The 16,824-nt window shown below is 36.3% G+C and overlaps 4 protein-coding genes across 4 annotated transcripts; all 4 read left to right on the top strand.

Moving 5' to 3' along the window:
* The first annotated feature begins 680 nt into the window (after window positions 1–680).
* On the top strand, window positions 681–7,989 carry LOC107585212 (transmembrane protein 45B-like). Its single transcript, XM_016272121.1, has 6 exons — window positions 681–941; window positions 4,778–4,988; window positions 5,745–5,957; window positions 6,383–6,567; window positions 6,679–6,821; window positions 7,503–7,989. Exons 2-6 carry the CDS (start codon window positions 4,793–4,795, stop codon window positions 7,597–7,599), a joined length of 834 nt encoding a protein of 277 aa, XP_016127607.1. The 5' UTR covers window positions 681–941; window positions 4,778–4,792; the 3' UTR covers window positions 7,600–7,989.
* Window positions 7,990–9,213: 1,224 nt separating this feature from the next.
* Window positions 9,214–12,166, top strand: sft2d2a (SFT2 domain containing 2a). Its single transcript, XM_016272120.1, has 8 exons — window positions 9,214–9,426; window positions 9,605–9,694; window positions 9,955–10,040; window positions 10,129–10,210; window positions 11,225–11,260; window positions 11,364–11,422; window positions 11,551–11,580; window positions 11,807–12,166. The coding sequence occupies exons 1-8, from the start codon at window positions 9,361–9,363 to the stop codon at window positions 11,856–11,858; spliced, it is 501 nt and encodes a 166-aa protein (XP_016127606.1). The 5' UTR covers window positions 9,214–9,360; the 3' UTR covers window positions 11,859–12,166.
* Window positions 12,167–13,005: 839 nt separating this feature from the next.
* Window positions 13,006–14,391, top strand: LOC107585194 (chromodomain-helicase-DNA-binding protein 1-like). The gene is made up of 4 exons (XM_016272102.1): window positions 13,006–13,238; window positions 13,658–13,770; window positions 13,871–13,977; window positions 14,250–14,391. The coding sequence occupies exons 1-4, from the start codon at window positions 13,145–13,147 to the stop codon at window positions 14,389–14,391; spliced, it is 456 nt and encodes a 151-aa protein (XP_016127588.1). The 5' UTR covers window positions 13,006–13,144.
* A 167-nt stretch (window positions 14,392–14,558) lies between these two features.
* On the top strand, window positions 14,559–16,111 carry LOC107585193 (chromodomain-helicase-DNA-binding protein 1-like). Its single transcript, XM_016272101.1, has 4 exons — window positions 14,559–14,582; window positions 14,683–14,789; window positions 15,067–15,181; window positions 16,076–16,111. Exons 1-4 carry the CDS (start codon window positions 14,559–14,561, stop codon window positions 16,109–16,111), a joined length of 282 nt encoding a protein of 93 aa, XP_016127587.1.
* The last annotated feature ends 713 nt before the right edge of the window (window positions 16,112–16,824 follow it).

Below are 16,824 nucleotides of genomic sequence, written 5' to 3'. Positions count from 1 at the left end.
CAAAATTCATTGAATTCATAAGTTTGGTACCAGGATGTTGTTTAGTTTAATGCATTCAGTATCTGTGTAGCTACTATGTAATATGAGTGCCACGTTATAAAGTGTAAAATAAATAAAACAGTGAGATGATGTTCTTCTCTTCCTTGTCAGGCCCTCTTGTGACCGTACAAAAACCCTGCCCTCATGTCCCGCCCTACATTTATAAAACATACAACTCTGTAAAAGCTGTTATAATAAAACAGTATGCCATCAAAATATTATACAACAACTGGACCAAAGCATTATGAAAACTTTAGCCTTTGGCGAGCGTGGCCTATCTTCTCTTGCAAAGTAACGTTACCTAAAACTTTAAAGAGAACATTTTAAAATTAATTGTGATCTGCCTATCTATCTATAATTGATTTAACGAGGTTTTAACATACATAAAAACAAAACACAATATATACAAAAACGTTTTCAAAATATATTTTATAAGTTATTTTATAAGACTGAAATTTCTGTTGACTGTTAAAATAGCGGACGACCTTTTCTGCTCTGCTTCTTTTGGAGAAAACTGCACACGTGGAAAAGAGACCAACTGTTGATTGACAGGTAAGCTAACCAATCAAATCCGAAAACAATGACGTCTGGTCCCCTCATGAACCAATCGTTTCATGAAATGGGAGGTTCCAGTGAGAAGACGCGCTGAAAAAGATCAAACCCCGACTCTGGTTTCGAAACAGCTGGAAAAGTGGAAGAAGTTGCTAATTCGCAAGTTCCTGATGGAATAAAAAGGCATGATGCTGATAAGGGACGAATAAGAGTCGTGTGAGAATGTTTGAACGAATTTAGTATATTGTTACTTACAGCATCAGATGACAGTCTCTCGAGAAAAAACATCGCCACTGAGATTTCGTCTCAAAATTTTCAAGAATATACCAATTATTTGGTCAATCTATAAGGTAAGATATCAACTGTGTATTCTTAACTCATAATACAGACCACTTACTGTGCCCGAATTAAGTTATTATTTTTTCCACTTTTATTTCTTAATAGTGTTAACGTTACCTCAAACAACGGACCTGTGGTGAGCTAATGCAGTTACTTACGTGTAACGTTAATTACCTACAATATAACGTAATTTTTATATGTTCCCTAGAAGACTGTGATTTAAAAAGAAAACGTAATTATATCATAGTATCTAATATGGGTGTTTTAGTCTGTAGACTTCGGAAAGTCTCGAGAAAGCCCAATAAAACGTGAACACAGCAGACCTTTATCCCCAATAAACATTATATGTGAAGTAACGTTATGATACGTTTATATAGTCTTCCGCAGACAACGGTGCGACGGTTTTTAAACGATTTTAAAAATGTAGGATACTTCAGTCATTTTATCACGAAACGTGCAGGATTGTTGTTACAGCATATTTTTTTTTACATCGTTTTTCATGTTTTATTCTTTGTAAAACTGCACTATGGTGCCTCTTATTTGGTTTCGTATTACAAAATGACTGATTGTTTGTATGTATGTACAATTCCAAATAATGTCGTTCTTATGTTGTCATAAATACATGAAAGGATTGGATCGGGCCTCTTCGCTGGAGAGACTCAAAGCTTAGTGTGTCTCTATGGTAACAGCAGAGCATCCTGAAGAACAGTGTTTAGACCACTGAAAGACTGGTTTGATCAAGGCTGCAGAGATGCTACTCATTGCCATGATATTCAAAGTCATATAGTGAATAATACAATACAGAAATAGTGACACAGTAATGAACATTGTGTCAACATTTGCTCACCCTCGTGTCTATAACTTTCTTTCTTCACTTTCAAATAGGGGGAATTGCTTTGGAATGACACAAGGGTAAATACTGACATACATTTGAAATTGAAATAAGCTATTACAAAACGAAACAGCATATGCAAAAATGTCTATGCAATAGTGCTGTGCGGTATGACCAAAAATTTATATCACGGTATTTTTCACAGTTATACTGGTTTCATGGTACATGACGGTATTTTTTTTTCATGCATGACCAGGTGTTAACCATATTTTCTACTGATTGAGAGAGGACATACTGCAGTATATTGACTTGGAATGCCCTATTTTACTGTCATGATGAGTGAATATTGTCAAAAAATACCACACTAAATAGTGACTAAACACGACCCCTTTTAATACATGTTAACCAGGAGTCACTCTCATTTATAATCACGGCATCGTCTTAATAAAATCAACATGCATCTACACTAAAGAGCGGCTATGTGGTTGTTTTGGCTGTATTACTTTTTTGTCTCATGCAGCGCACTGTCTGCGTCTGAGTAACAAACAAAAAAAAATAAATAAATAAAAAAGTGCATGTGATATTAACAAATGAACTACGCTCATATTTATAATTCCAAACAATCAGCAAGCGACAGGTGCTAGGAAACAAGCTTCACCAGGGCGCCGGCGCGTTTCCCTCTTCTGCGTCTGCACGCGCGTTTGAACAACACCGCTGTACCTCCGACTAGAATGTCCAACAAAACGTCCGAATAATCAAAAACCAGAAAAATGTTGTCCGGGATGTGCTGCTTAATGTTAAGGAGTTGTCTCTGGTAAAACTTATAGAAGAAGAATGACAAAACACAGAACAAACAAACAAAAACAATAGAAGAATTGCGGAGCTCAGCGTCTTTGCTGCCATTTGCGGCGCCATGCTGATGTAATGTATCACGGTATTTTTCAATATGATACCGGTTTCATGACGGTATTTTTTTCATGCATGACCGGGTGTTAACCATATTTTCTACTGATTGAGAGAGGAAATACTGCAGTATATTGACTTAGAATGCCCTATTTTACTGTCATGATGAGTGAATATTGTCAAAAAATACCACACTAAATAGTGACTAAACACGACCCCTTTTAATACATGTTAACCGGGAGTCACTCTCATTTATAATCGCGGCATCGTCTGATAAAATCAACATGCATCTACACTAAAGAGCGGCTATGCGGTTGTTTTGGCTATATTACTTTTTTGTCTCATGCAGCGCACTGTCTGCGTCTGAGTAACAAACAAAAAAAAAAAAATAAATAAAAAAGTGCATGTGATATTAACAAATGAACTACGCTCATATTTATAATTCCAAACAATCAGCAAGCGACAGGTGCTAGGAAACACTGTTTTGTATTCATTTATTGACGAGTCGACTGCGGTGCGGCCAACTGAATTCACTGCTTCTCTGCCGCTCACGGAACAGAACAGACACCGAGAGAGGTGACACTTCTCCGGGAAAGTCAGACCTTGCGTTCGCGGGACAGCACTGGCGAAATCTTCCAACTGAACCATAGCTAAGGTTTATCCAAAAAAGTCGCTAGGTTTGTCAGTATGAATATTCTATGGAAAAAATCCGCTAAAAGGGTCTGAACGTTGCTAAATCTAGTGCTAAAGCCGCGCTCGTGTGTGTTGGGGGTGTGGGGCGGTGGATATTTGTGGCGGTCAATGTGGATATTGTGGATGAGTTCTTCTGTCATCACGTTCTATTAGTTCTACAGCTTCAGTTTCAGAACTTTCACGCTTAGTAACACATACAGCTGTTCCCTCGCCACAGTGCAACAGTGAAAAGGGACCCCTTTCAAACAGTGCCACGTTCCGAATGTTGTTTAAGTGACATACACCGGTATTGCGGTATTTAAAAAATTCATATCATAACAAAAATAAACACCGGTATTCGGTATGAACCGGTATACCGCCCAGCACTATGCAATAAGATTATCAGTTTTGTCTCAAACTCTCATTATTACCATCACTTAGATTTTTTAACCAATTGATCATTAGGCCTATGTGGTTGCTGTCTCATAGTGTCTTTTTCACATGTTTGAATTTAGCTTACTTTCTAAAAGCGGTTGTAAACAGAAGGTGACATTTATGTGATAAGCGGTCATGGTCTCCAGGACACACTCTGATTGCACACTAATTATGGCAGTAATGACCACCTTCCTTTGGAATGTCATGGGACCTGGATGACTTCAGGGCCAAGAACTGATCAGTCTGTTGATTAAATATTACAGAAATCATCCTCTACAAGAGGAAAGGAGGAACAGAAGACGCCATTCTTTATAATTTCCCTTGTATTGTTTGGGTTACTTTATATTTTACTGATTAAAAGCAAAAAACATGTATTAAAGTTAAATGTTAAACTCATTTTCAAACATCTGTCAAGAGCAAACAACTTTACTCTTCCTGTGTCTGGTGAATGTTTAAGACAGGAGACTGCTTTCAGTATGTAGGTTTATGTTTCCAAGATTAATAGAGTAGACTTTCTGATTTAACATGGTTTGGGGATTTTTTTCCAGCTATCCTCACCTTGCTGTTTAAAAATAGAACTGAGAGGTGCACGCCTGGACCCCTCATTAGGCTGCATGGACTAGGTCGCAGCACCTTCCTCTGCATTATGATTTGTATCTCTGACATTTCCTTAACCCCTGCAGTCTGTAGTGTGTGGCATTATTTGTTCAGGATGGCAATAAATATGCTGGATTTGATTGTCTAGCACTGTTAGTCTCCACACTGGAGTAACAATCCAGTGCCAATAAATGTAAAAATGGGAATCTTGTATTGATATGCCACTCCTAAGGGGAAAAGTGTTGCTTATAAATACAGAGTCTCCAATATCATCTTTAAGTGTGTCCAGTAAACACTGTCTTTTGCTTTGCCACATTTTGAGATATAATGAAGCATGATATAATGAGATATTTTTGTTTTGTGGTTTATTATATTATTATTAAATACAATTGTTATTCTGATTTCCAGGACATTTAGGAAAACATGGGAAGTTTTAAAGGCCATGCATTGCCTGGAAGTTTCTTCCTGATCACCGGCCTGTGGTGGGCCGCAAAGCAGACATTTTTGTATGCCACCCGCAGGAATAAAAGTGCTGGTGCTGGCAGACTTGCGTCTCGAGCTACACAACGCCGCATAGAAATCATAGAAGGAGCTGTCATTTTATCATTTTCTATTATTGGTGAGTTGCCGCTATGCCTTTTATTAATAGAATAAGAAGCATCATCATACATATGGACAAATAAAGCTTTCTGATGCGTCTTTGAAACACCCAAGGTTCAGCAAAGAAACTATGATTTTGAGAGCCATTTTTGCTGTATAGATTTATTAAGTTGATTATATGGTTAAAAAATGGTATTAAATTATAGGTTGTGTAATTTTCTGTGTGTTGTTTGCCCTTTGGTAATAGTGATCTAGATAAGTGGTTCTCAACTTTGAGAAGGTTCAACATTGTCCATAACAATACGGCTCCATGACTTTTTCAGTTGTTTTCAGTTTACTTTTTAAAAAATACTTTATTCACAATTTCTACCCAGTAAAATATTTTAGAGCTTGGCATACCCAGAAAATGTATATTCATAAAAAGTATAAATCTGCCCATGGAGTTATACATTCTACATTATACATTAATAAACTTTTCCATGTTTAGATATCACACTTTTGGAATTGAGCTTCTTTGCATATCTAGGTTTTTCAAGCAGTGGGAACCCTGGTTATTCAAAGAAAAAATACATTTGTTGAGCAGATGAATTAATTGATTGTTAGCTTATTCTTAAAGTTTGTTTTGTTTTTACTGCTTTAATATTTTGATGCTTATTTTAAATCATTTTAAGTTGAGTTTTTAGGCCTCCTATAATGAGCCATTTATTAGAGTAATGAAAGCAAGTTTATTTATTATATTTTTAACTCAACTAGTTTTCTTCTGCCCTTTATACAGGTATGTTAGCAGAGCAGCTTTTAGCAGGTGGGCCCAAGTTTCAGCTGTATGATTCTTCCACTCAGCACTGGGAGCAGCTGATGAACTGGCAGCACACCACCATGTACCTGTTCTTTGCCATCGCAGGGGCCATATCTCTCACTGTCCACAGCACAGACATCGCCCCGCTGGCCTTAGATCGGATGCTGCTGGGTCTTGCTTTCTTTAATGAGGGTAGGATCTTGTTTTTCCCCCAGACTGTTTCTAAAATGGTCCAAAAATGCTATGTATGTGTACTATGTATGTACTGTACGTGCCTGATGAAGGTGATGGACCGAAATTTTGTTAGTTAATAAATATTTTGATTCATTTGCAAGTGTGGATAGTGTGCGAATTTTTTTTGTTTTGTTTTGAAGTTGGACCTTTGAAGTTGGACCTCGTTTTTCCCACAAACCTATTAAATACTTACAGGTGTGCAAGGGTGATTGTTGACCAAAAATACTATGTGAAAGAGTATTTTATAAATGTGGTTTTTGATGTTGGGGAATGTGTGAACTGTTACCCAAACCGAGCACTCTTTGTTACTCTTGAAATTACGTTTTTCTATTTTGTGATAATTCAACAAAAAATAAAATTCAGCACATGTCTGCCTCCTGCAGGATTTCTATTTCTTTACCATCTCCATGGTAGAGATATGCTTGATGTCCATGTGCACACCCTTCTCCTCTATGCCATCTTTGGACAAGCTTTCATCTGCCTTCTGGAGGTTTTCCACAGAGGGAATATTCTACTCGAACTGCTCCGAGCCACTCTCACCATACTGCAGGGCAGCTGGTTGTGGCAGGTCAGTGTGTGTGTGTGTGTGTGTGTGTCTGTGTGTGTCACAAGTGCATACATAAATGTGCAAGTCATTTAGACCCAAGACTGTTTAACTCTCATTCTTGTATTTTTCTAGATTGGCTTTGTGCTGTACCCACCCAGTCAAGTGAAATGGGATCAGACAGACCATGACAACTCGGTCTTTGTCACATTATGCTACTGCTGGCATCTAGCATTTGCATTGCTCACTGTAGCTGTAGTTTACTGGTCTGTTCTCTGGTGAGCATGACATATTCTATTCATTCTAACATGAAATACAAAAAAATTACAGTTCAGGCATAAAGAAGCATAAACTACATTACCATTCAAATGTTTGAGAAATTCAAGAAGGACACATACAATTAAATGTAGCAGAAAAAAAACAACATTTATAATGTCAAAAAAGATTTCTATTTCTATTTTCTATGAATGCTGTCCTTTTGACCTCATCTTCATGAAAGATACTAGGAAAAATTATGTGTATCCTCAAAATATTAAGGAGCACAACTGTTTTCAATTGATAAAATGTTTTATATTTAAATAATTGATAATAATAAGAAATCTTTCTAGAGAACCAAATCAGCCTGTCAGAATGAACCATGTGACCCTGGAGACTGGAGGAATAGCTGTTGAAAATTCAGCTTTGTAATCAAAAGGAGAAATTGCATTTTTAAATATATTTAAATAAAAAACTGTTATATTAAATTGTAATAATATATCACAATATTACTGCTTTTATTGTGTTATTGTGCTTAAATAAATGCAGCCTTGGTGAGCATAAGAGGTTTAAATGTTTAAAAATCTTACTGACCCAAATATTTGAACAATAGTGTACATAGCATACGAAATAATACTTTTACTGAAGTTTCCTTTCTGATTCATTGAGTTCCTTCTTATTTTCCTTCATTGTTCTCCCTCCAGTGCTGTGCGTTCCAGACTAAGGAGGATGCCACCCATGGAAATGGGGCTTTTGAAACCAAGGGAGAAAGAAGTAGAGTCTGAAGATGAGATTTTATGAGTATTTATCATCCTTACACGTTCATGCCAGCATCCAAATACACTTGGACCTGATTCCAAAGAAAAGTATAGAGACAGAGAGCGAGAGATAGATATGAACAGAGAGGCATTGTCACTAAATATTAGCTCTGTCTTAATTTCCTGAAGAGCAGATGGGAGATGACAAACAGTGACAGTCTTGCTTCCCAAGATCTGTTTCATCATACTATAACAAGGGACTGTAAGTAAATCAGAAGAGCCATAGTGTTATATCTCTCACTCATTTTCCCAGTATGATAGTTACAACTCTCTGTCCATGCGGTCCGCTATCTTGTGTGGTCATTCCTTTTTTATTTCACTAATCCCTATTTCTCTGATGCACCTCAGGACCAACCTACTCTAATAAATTAATTAAAACGGATTATTTTCTTTACAAGTTTGCATCAAGTCAATCAAATATGATGTATTGATTATTTTTGAGTCTTTATGTACACTTTTTGTTGTCATTGCATTGTTTGGCTTTGACGCAATACTGTGTAAATTTGAGAGTTTATTTGTGTCAGTATTTTATATGTTGTCAACTAAGGACAGAGAATATAAGATTTTTATCATGCTTTTAGTAGTACTATATGATCTACGTGCGAAAATTGTTATATTTGAATGCCTTTGAGATTTGCAGGTTTGTGGGAGACTTTTTTTTGTCATCAAATGAATTATGCTTTTATATTTTCTTGACAGCCATAATTCCTCAGCTAGTCTGCTTTGTTCGTTTGTGCCATAGTATTCTTTGCCTTGGCCCTTGACTGAAAAAAGGCCATTGCATGTGGAATCTTGAAATTGTAATATCTTATTCCATGCATTTATTAATAGATTTAATTTAATTTGACTTGATAATGAGTACATTTTTTAAAGAACTTCTAAAAACTTTTCCCAATAAAATATTTTATTAGTGCATAACAGTGTGCAATAACTGTGTATTAATATTAAATGTTTTTTTGTTTTTTTGCCATGTGTTGGTATTTTTTCCCATATGTGACCCTGGACCACAAAACCAGTCAGAAGTTGCACAGGTATATTTTTAGCAATAGCCAACAATGCCTTGTATGGGTCAACATTTTCTATTTTTCTTTTATGCCAAAAATCATTAGGATATTAAGTAAAGATCATGTTCCATGACGATATTTTGTAAATTTCCTAACATAAATATATCAAAACTTCATTTTTGATTAATAATGTGCATTGCTAAGAACTTCATTTGGGCAACTTTAAAGGTGATTTTCTCAATATTTAGATCTTTTGCACCCTCTGATTCTAGATATGCAAATAGTTGTATCTCAGCCAAATATTGTCCTATCCTAACACACCATACATCAATGGAAAGCTTATTCGTTCAACTTTCAGTCATGTCAAAATTGACCCTTATGACTGGTCACATATTTCTCTCAATGAACAATAAAAAATAAAAACTTTTTTTTTTTAAATAATGCGTTATTATATATAAATATAAACATATGACCCAATTAAAAGAGAAAAGAAAATAAATAAGGTCTCTTAAAAACAACATGATTCATTCGCTGTACCAAGCTATTTTTAAGTGCACCTCACCAGTACCAGTAGGTGGCGTGCGTGAGCACCAGGTGATAATCATGTTCAATGAAGGGAGCCAAAAGGTAAAGGTAACACTAGTGATGACAAGCGAGTGTCAGCTGGACGATGAAACGACACGTTCTCAGGGATTTAGAGTGAACCGATTCAATTAATACAGAGAACTGGATGTGCAGCAATGGACAAACTCAGAGCGGTTCTGAGTGGTCGTGATGGAAACAATGACAACAGAAATGTACTACAGGTAAATTACTGTCTTTTGTACTCCTAATTAAGATCTTTAAAACGTTTAAACACAAATTTAAAGCAACAACATGTCGCTGATTTTGCACGTATTGGCATAACGACTTCACAATTTGATACGTTATTTTTGGGAGGAAAAAGGCCCATGTAAATCACAGTCGTCTATTCACTGTGTTTAGGCGGCGAATGAGGCGTCCACGCTGGGATGGGGAAAGCGTGTGAAAGGTTTCCTCATCTGTATGGTCATCGGAGTAGTGTGCACTATCCTGGTCAGTGACTTGAACTTTAAATACTTTTATTTTAGTTATCAGTGGACTTTTACACACAGGTAACGTCCTGACTGTTGTGAAGGGATAGGCGATGAGTTGGAGGAATAGAAGCAGAGCTGTGTCACCGGTTTGACCTGCTCTCAGGAATGAGATTGATGCACACTGCAAAAGGCATTTCAAGTATCTTGATTGAGAAGTGTATTATTCTTTGTTTCTGTTAACCAAGTTCTATTATATTAAAAGCCGTACTTTTTTCTCAGGGAGTATGTTGCCTGTTTATTCCTAAAATAGGGGTGATAATCTTCATTGTGTTTTACACATTTGGCAACCTATGCTCATTATTAAGGTAAGTCATAAAGCTTGCAACGAAAATGCTCTTACTATTTATTATTCTGTTTGGATGACTTCACTGTTTAATTTGAACCTACCCCCAGCACCATGTTTCTGATGGGGCCGTTGAAACAGCTGAAACGGATGTGTGACAAGACCAGAGCCTTTGCTACAGTTGTTATGCTGGTAAGTTATTCCTGTCCACGCCCCACACTAATTTTCTCATAAAACCAACAATGAGGATCTGCCTGAAATAGTTCATAATAATGACATCTATAATGTTCATGACCCAATCAGTTTTCTTATTAATTTTACTTTACTTTTAGTCATTTAGCAGACGCTTTTATCCGAAGCGGCTTACAAATAAGAAAAAGTCATTAAAACGAAAAGCTAAAACTCTATAAATACTATATATATATATACACATTTAAGAAAATAAATTAAATAAAAATGACAAATGCATACAACAACATTTCAAAACTAAACATTTAAATGAAAAAAATAAAAATAAAGCTAAAAACAATTCAAAATATTAAAAGAACAAACGGTATGAGTATAATAATGATTCTAATATAACACTAAGCCAAACACCACAAAAACAACTACGTTACATATGTGTATGTACAGCCACACACATACATGTACATATATATAAATACATTCTATATATATATTTTTTTTTTTTCATTTCCTTTTTGTATGTTGAAGTACTGAAATGACTCAAATTAAATAAAACTAAAACTTAATAAAAAAAAAACCTATATAGACATAATAAAAAAACTAATAAAATGACAACATTACTACAACTGTAACTAAAACTAAAATAGATAACTAATACAAATCAAACTACATTAGTTTATCAGTAATCCTAAAAAAATAACACTGAGCTAAACACACATGTTAAAATAACAACAACTTACTGACACATGTATCTTCATTAAATGTTTAATTTGGATATACTAATTTTGGAAGTAAAATTCATGTTGTATTTATATAAATAACTTTTACATTTCTCCTAGAATTAGTGCCATTCCAAAAATGCATTGGATGCAACAGCCAGTGGGAAAATGATTTTAGTTCATGTGCATTATTTGACAATCTGCCAGTTACAGCGAATACAGTTTCTGATTATAGATACAGTATTTGGACCAACTTTGCAATGGATACTGAAAGTTTGACTTTTTATTTTGTGGTCTACAGACATGTCTGGTTCTCACACTCTGTGCAGCATTTTGGGTGAGTTCTAGTCTATCCTTAATGTATATGTCAAACTAAGTCTGAATCAGATGGTACAATATTATTGGATGCTTTTTTTTTAACACTGATCTCTGTACCACAGTGGAAGATTTTTGCACTCACTTTGCTGTTTGTCATTCTGCAAGTGCTTGCATTTGCGTGGTAAGTTTCCATGGATGCTGTGTAGTAAATATATTTTAAGCATATTATTTAAATGAGTATCTCAGCACCCAGTTTAATATTGTACTGAAACACATTTTATCAATTGATTTTTTTTTTCTTCTCTGTAGGTATAGCTTGTCATACATTCCTTTTGCAAGGTTAGTTATATTTTGTGATTTCAAAATATTGAATTGCTCAGCATTAGATATTAACATATTGATGAATGTGTGGTTTTTGTTGTATTCAATTATAAATGAAACATTTTTCAATAGTTTATTCTGGTAAATGACAGCAGTAATCAAGAGCAGACTTGTTCGGACCTGTCTGCTTTAAAATAGAGATTATTTTATAATGCCTTTATACTCTCTTCTTTGCCTTAACCAGAGATGCCATCCTCAAGTTTTTCTCCATGCTGTTTACCATGTGTGTGAAATGAAGAGCTGAGGTTTTGCCTTTCATCACCCCAGGAACTTTCCGCTCAAGTATTTGGTGATTTCAGCATGCACAAATGATCATTGACAGAATGGCACAATGGGACATTGCTGTAATGGCTAGTTGAACAGTTTGTTAAATCTGAACATAAAGAATAAGGCTGCCTTCTACTGAATGTGTTTTTTAAAACATGTTGTAAAACAGCAAAGGTTATTGAACAGACCTACTTTAAAATTGATATTTATAAAAACAAATATTTTGGGGGTGGTTTTTGAACGTTGCACTTTCAATTTTTCCTACCTTTGTCTCAATATTGTATGATAAAAACCCTGTAAATAAAGACTAGTTTTATCAGCTCACTCTTTTGTGTAAATATCTAAAAATTGTTTTGTAATTGACACTTTCACAGATGATTTGTCTGGATTTTGTGAATTGGCAATAGATTGGTTTTACCTGTGTGCGTGTGTGTGTGTGTAAAATGCATTTATCTTAAAGGGGTCATATGATGCTTTTTTAAAGATCATTATGTTGTGTATTTGGTGTAACAGAATATGTTGACATGCTTTAATGTTCAAAAAACACATTATTTTTCAGATACTGTACATTATTGTAGGTCCTCTATGCCCCGCCTCTCTCAAACGCTTCGTTTTCTACAAAGTCCCGCCTTCCGACAAGCGCAGTCTGCTCTGATTGGCCAGCTGACCCAGTGCACTGTGATTGACCAAACACTGCAAGCACTCGTCGGAAATGTAACACCCCTTACCATAATCACGAGCTTCATCTTTCAAAATAAATGTCCGAAAGGGGAACAGAGTCGCATGACAGACACAGTGATGAAACTGGTATGTGTTTCCAGTACACAAGCCACGGTTAAGACAGCTGACTCCACTGTGATGTGACCCACAGAGTGAGGTAGATATGTGGGGGCATGTTAGCCATTTTAGGGAGGCATGGCAGAGTCTTTGATAAAGAATATCTCTTTGGTTTTGAGACTTTAATCTTTGCAACTTCAGGGATCTTATCTATGCACAATCAGCTTGTAACACTCCAAAGAGAAAGGAAAACTTGAAATCGCATCATATGACCCCTTTAAGAATGGCGCCTTTAAAGTACGTGTCTGCATCGCCGACTAGTCATTGGACGACCTCTGTCCTGGGACCCGCCCACTCACTTGCAGGAAGTAGTCATGCCGAAGTTCACGTCAAACTCTGGCGCAGGCAAGCTATTAACTTAAATACTCGACTGAATAAAGTGTCTAAAGGTTGAGGTAAACATAATAAAACCACAAAAATGTCCAAATTTCTTCGAGCAATCAAAAGCAACATACCAGAAAAGGACAAATCGGAATTAACGGAGAGCGACCTGAAAAAATGGGGATTAGAAGGTGTGTGAATTGAGAGCGTCTTGTGACATTTAAAATCAGCAAAGTATTTGTATATCATTTAAGATTTTTTTAGCATGAAAATGTTTCACAAATTAAATTATTATTATTATAATGGACTGCGTTCATAGATTAAATAAAGTGGCTTTGTCGCAAATGAGCACTAATAAAACTGAATACTTGTCTGAAATGATGCTTTTCATTACGTATGTTTCGAGATTAGTCTTTTAAGTTCACTTTTAGAGCGAAATGGCATCTATTTCATGATACAACATTTTTGGACAAGCTTGGCTTTTCATATGGAATATTAATTTGTGAAACCAGTGAAAAAAAAAAGTTTTTAAAGGCCCACTTTATGGATTGAAATACTCTCAAAGTGTTCTTAGGAACAACACTGCAATCCTTTATCTCCTTCCTTACAGCAATTCATCTGAGGTCTTATCAGGTGGATGGAGTGAGGTGGCTGTCACAGTGTATGAAGAACCAGCAGGGCTGCATCCTTGGTGATGAGATGGGTCTGGGCAAGACCTGCCAGGTTAGTAATGGAATGGGTTTATCTTGCTTATAATACTTGCTTTTAAGTCAGAGATTTATTCCAAGATATCAGATAAGTGAGATTTCATCCTCTGCTGTAGACCATTTCTTTGCTGGCATATGCTCGGGGATGCCTTAAGATGAACGGACCGTTCCTTGTGCTTTGTCCCTTATCTGTTTTGGAGAACTGGAGACAGGAGTTAGAGCGGTAAGGGTAATGCTGGTATACGATTAGACTTGTGTTGTCAGTTTAGATTGCATATTAAAGATATGTTGATTTATTACTGATACAGGACTGTGAAACTGTTTGTCACTTTATGAATGTATGAATATTCCAGCATGAACTGATTTTAAATAAAGACAATGTGTTGTCACTGTCACTAGATGGAGACAGTAGCATATAAACGCTGGATTAGTATCTACCTTGAATCCAAATGAACATGAAAGATTAGTTAAGGTTCTCTATTTTTTTAAATTCAGCTTCTGTCCCATTCTGTCTGTGATCTATTACACTGGGGATAAAGAAAAAAGGGCAGAGCTCCAGAAAGAGCTCAGGAATAACCAACACTTCCATGTCCTTCTCACCACTTATGAGGTTAGTGCACCTGTTTTCAGTGAATAGATCTGTGATAACCAGTGTTGGGGGTAACGCAAGTTACATAATCGGATTACTTTTTTTCCAAGTAACTAGTAAAGTAACTTATTACGTTTTAATTTAGAAGGAAATATCTGAGTTACTTTTTCAAATGAGTAACGCTAGTTACTTTGTTTCCCATGTCTGGTGATGAGATGGGTCTGGGCAAGACCTGCCAGGTTAGTAATGGAATGGGTTTATCTTGCTTATAATACTTGCTTTTAAGTCAGAGATTTATTCCAAGATATCAGATAAGTGAGATTTCATCCTCTGCTGTAGACCATTTCTTTGCTGGCATATGCTCGGGGATGCCTTAAGATGAACGGACCGTTCCTTGTGCTTTGTCCCTTATCTGTTTTGGAGAACTGGAGACAGGAGTTAGAGCGGTAAGGGTAATGCTGGTATACGATTAGACTTGTGTTGTCAGTTTAGATTGCATATTAAAGATATGTTGATTTATTACTGATACAGGACTGTGAAACTGTTTGTCACTTTATGAATGTATGAATATTCCAGCATGAACTGATTTTAAATAAAGACAATGTGTTGTCACTGTCACTAGATGGAGACAGTAGCATATAAACGCTGGATTAGTATCTACCTTGAATCCAAATGAACATGAGAGATTAGTTAAGGTTCTCTTATTTATTTTTTTTAATTCAGCTTCTGTCCCATTCTGTCTGTGATCTATTACACTGGGGATAAAGAAAAAAGGGCAGAGCTCCAGAAAGAGCTCAGGAATAACCAACACTTCCATGTCCTTCTCACCACTTATGAGGTTAGTGCACCTGTTTTCAGTGAATAGATCTGTGATAACCAGTGTTGGGGGTAACGCAAGTTACATAATCAGATTACTTTTTTTCCAAGTAACTAGTAAAGTAACTTATTACGTTTTAATTTAGAAGGAAATATCTGAGTTACTTTTTCAAATGAGTAACGCTAGTTACTTTGTTTCCCATGTCTTGACTGACAGCTCTCGTGTTGCCATGTTGAGGGAAATCGGGAGTAAGTGCAGAGGCGTTATGTGCGCTGTGATGCTACTGTAGTTCTAGACTAAATATGAACATTATTTACTCTTCTCACTGCACAAAAACAGATTCAGTATTCCTCAAAATGAATAAAAACAGTCAAATGCAAACTCAGAATATTATATAAACCTGCAATAATTAAATATGTTAAGACATATCAGTTATGCATTTAATCCCATTTTATTAACCAATGTCTTTGCTATTGACCGTCGATTATCTAATTCAACCATACTAATCAGCTAAAATTACACATTTGTTTCATTTTTGTTATTGCTGAATAGTGCTCCTGCGTCATATTCTTCATGCAATTTGTTTGAGCTGCGCCCTCTACTGTACAGACGTGAATATACATTTCCTTCAGCCTGAGGTGTATTCATTTCACTTCTGTTGTGAAAAGGGCTTTTACATTTGTAAAAGAAGAACTTTTTTTTATTAAAAACAAACAAGCAAGCCCTGCCCAGATTTAAAAAGTAACTCAAAAGTAACTTAATTAGTTACTTTTTTAGGGAGTAATGCAATATTGTAATGCATTACTTTTAAAAGTAACTTTCCCCAACACTGGTGATAACTGCATTCAGAGGGGTTGCTTTCCAAGTCTTTGCACTGTTTATTAACAGAAAATCTTCTTAAATCATATTTAATAGATGTGCCTCAAGGATGCCAGATACCTGAAAAGGTAATCAACTTAATTTTTCTTTTTGCTAGTTTTGGTAAACAGATAGAGTTTAAAACTATGTAAATTACTATATTTCCACTATTCTGCTACTCGGGCATTTTGCACATAATTAAACAACAATATTGGTTATTGGGTGATATTAAAGTTTTTACTATCACTTTTTGTTGTATTGGTGATATACAGTGGAGATCAAAATTAGAGAACAACCTACAATTTTCTCGAGAATGGTCTCTCTACATGGCATCAGAACCTTCCTAAACCTACCTGAAATCTTATTGCACAATGCCAGTGAAGTTGCAACTCTCACTGGCCAATGCCAGCTAAGACGGCAAATAGAGGCGGAGCCCCGCTGCTATATAATGCCCAGAATCTTCCTCTTTCATGCAAATTCCTACTCAAGACAGCTGTGGAGAAGACACAAGAAGAAGGATTTCCCTCTCGGTGTTCCAGCATGTCGAAAGCTTGCACGCTGTGTTCAGGGCCTATCAAGGCCCCAGACACCCACAAATTCTACGTCCTGTGCCTCGCCCATGCGGAGGTAGCATTCACAGGGTCGGGCTGCCCGCACTACGAGGAATTCTCAGTGCGGGTGCTTAGGACCCGGAGGAACATCGCCCTCTGTGATTTCTCTCGGTAATGTCCCACTGCCGCCAGCGAGCCTCTGGTGGGACCGCAGCCACACGTGGGTGATCGCGCTGAAAAGCAAGTTTCACCCCC

The sequence above is a fragment of the Sinocyclocheilus grahami genome, unplaced genomic scaffold (genome assembly GCF_001515645.1).
Source record: "Sinocyclocheilus grahami isolate Dianchi unplaced genomic scaffold, SAMN03320097.WGS_v1.1 scaffold67.1, whole genome shotgun sequence".
Classification (NCBI taxonomy): domain Eukaryota; kingdom Metazoa; phylum Chordata; class Actinopteri; order Cypriniformes; family Cyprinidae; genus Sinocyclocheilus; species Sinocyclocheilus grahami.
The sequence above is the reverse complement of the archived record's forward strand: the minus strand, read 5'-3'. Positions and strand labels throughout refer to the sequence as shown.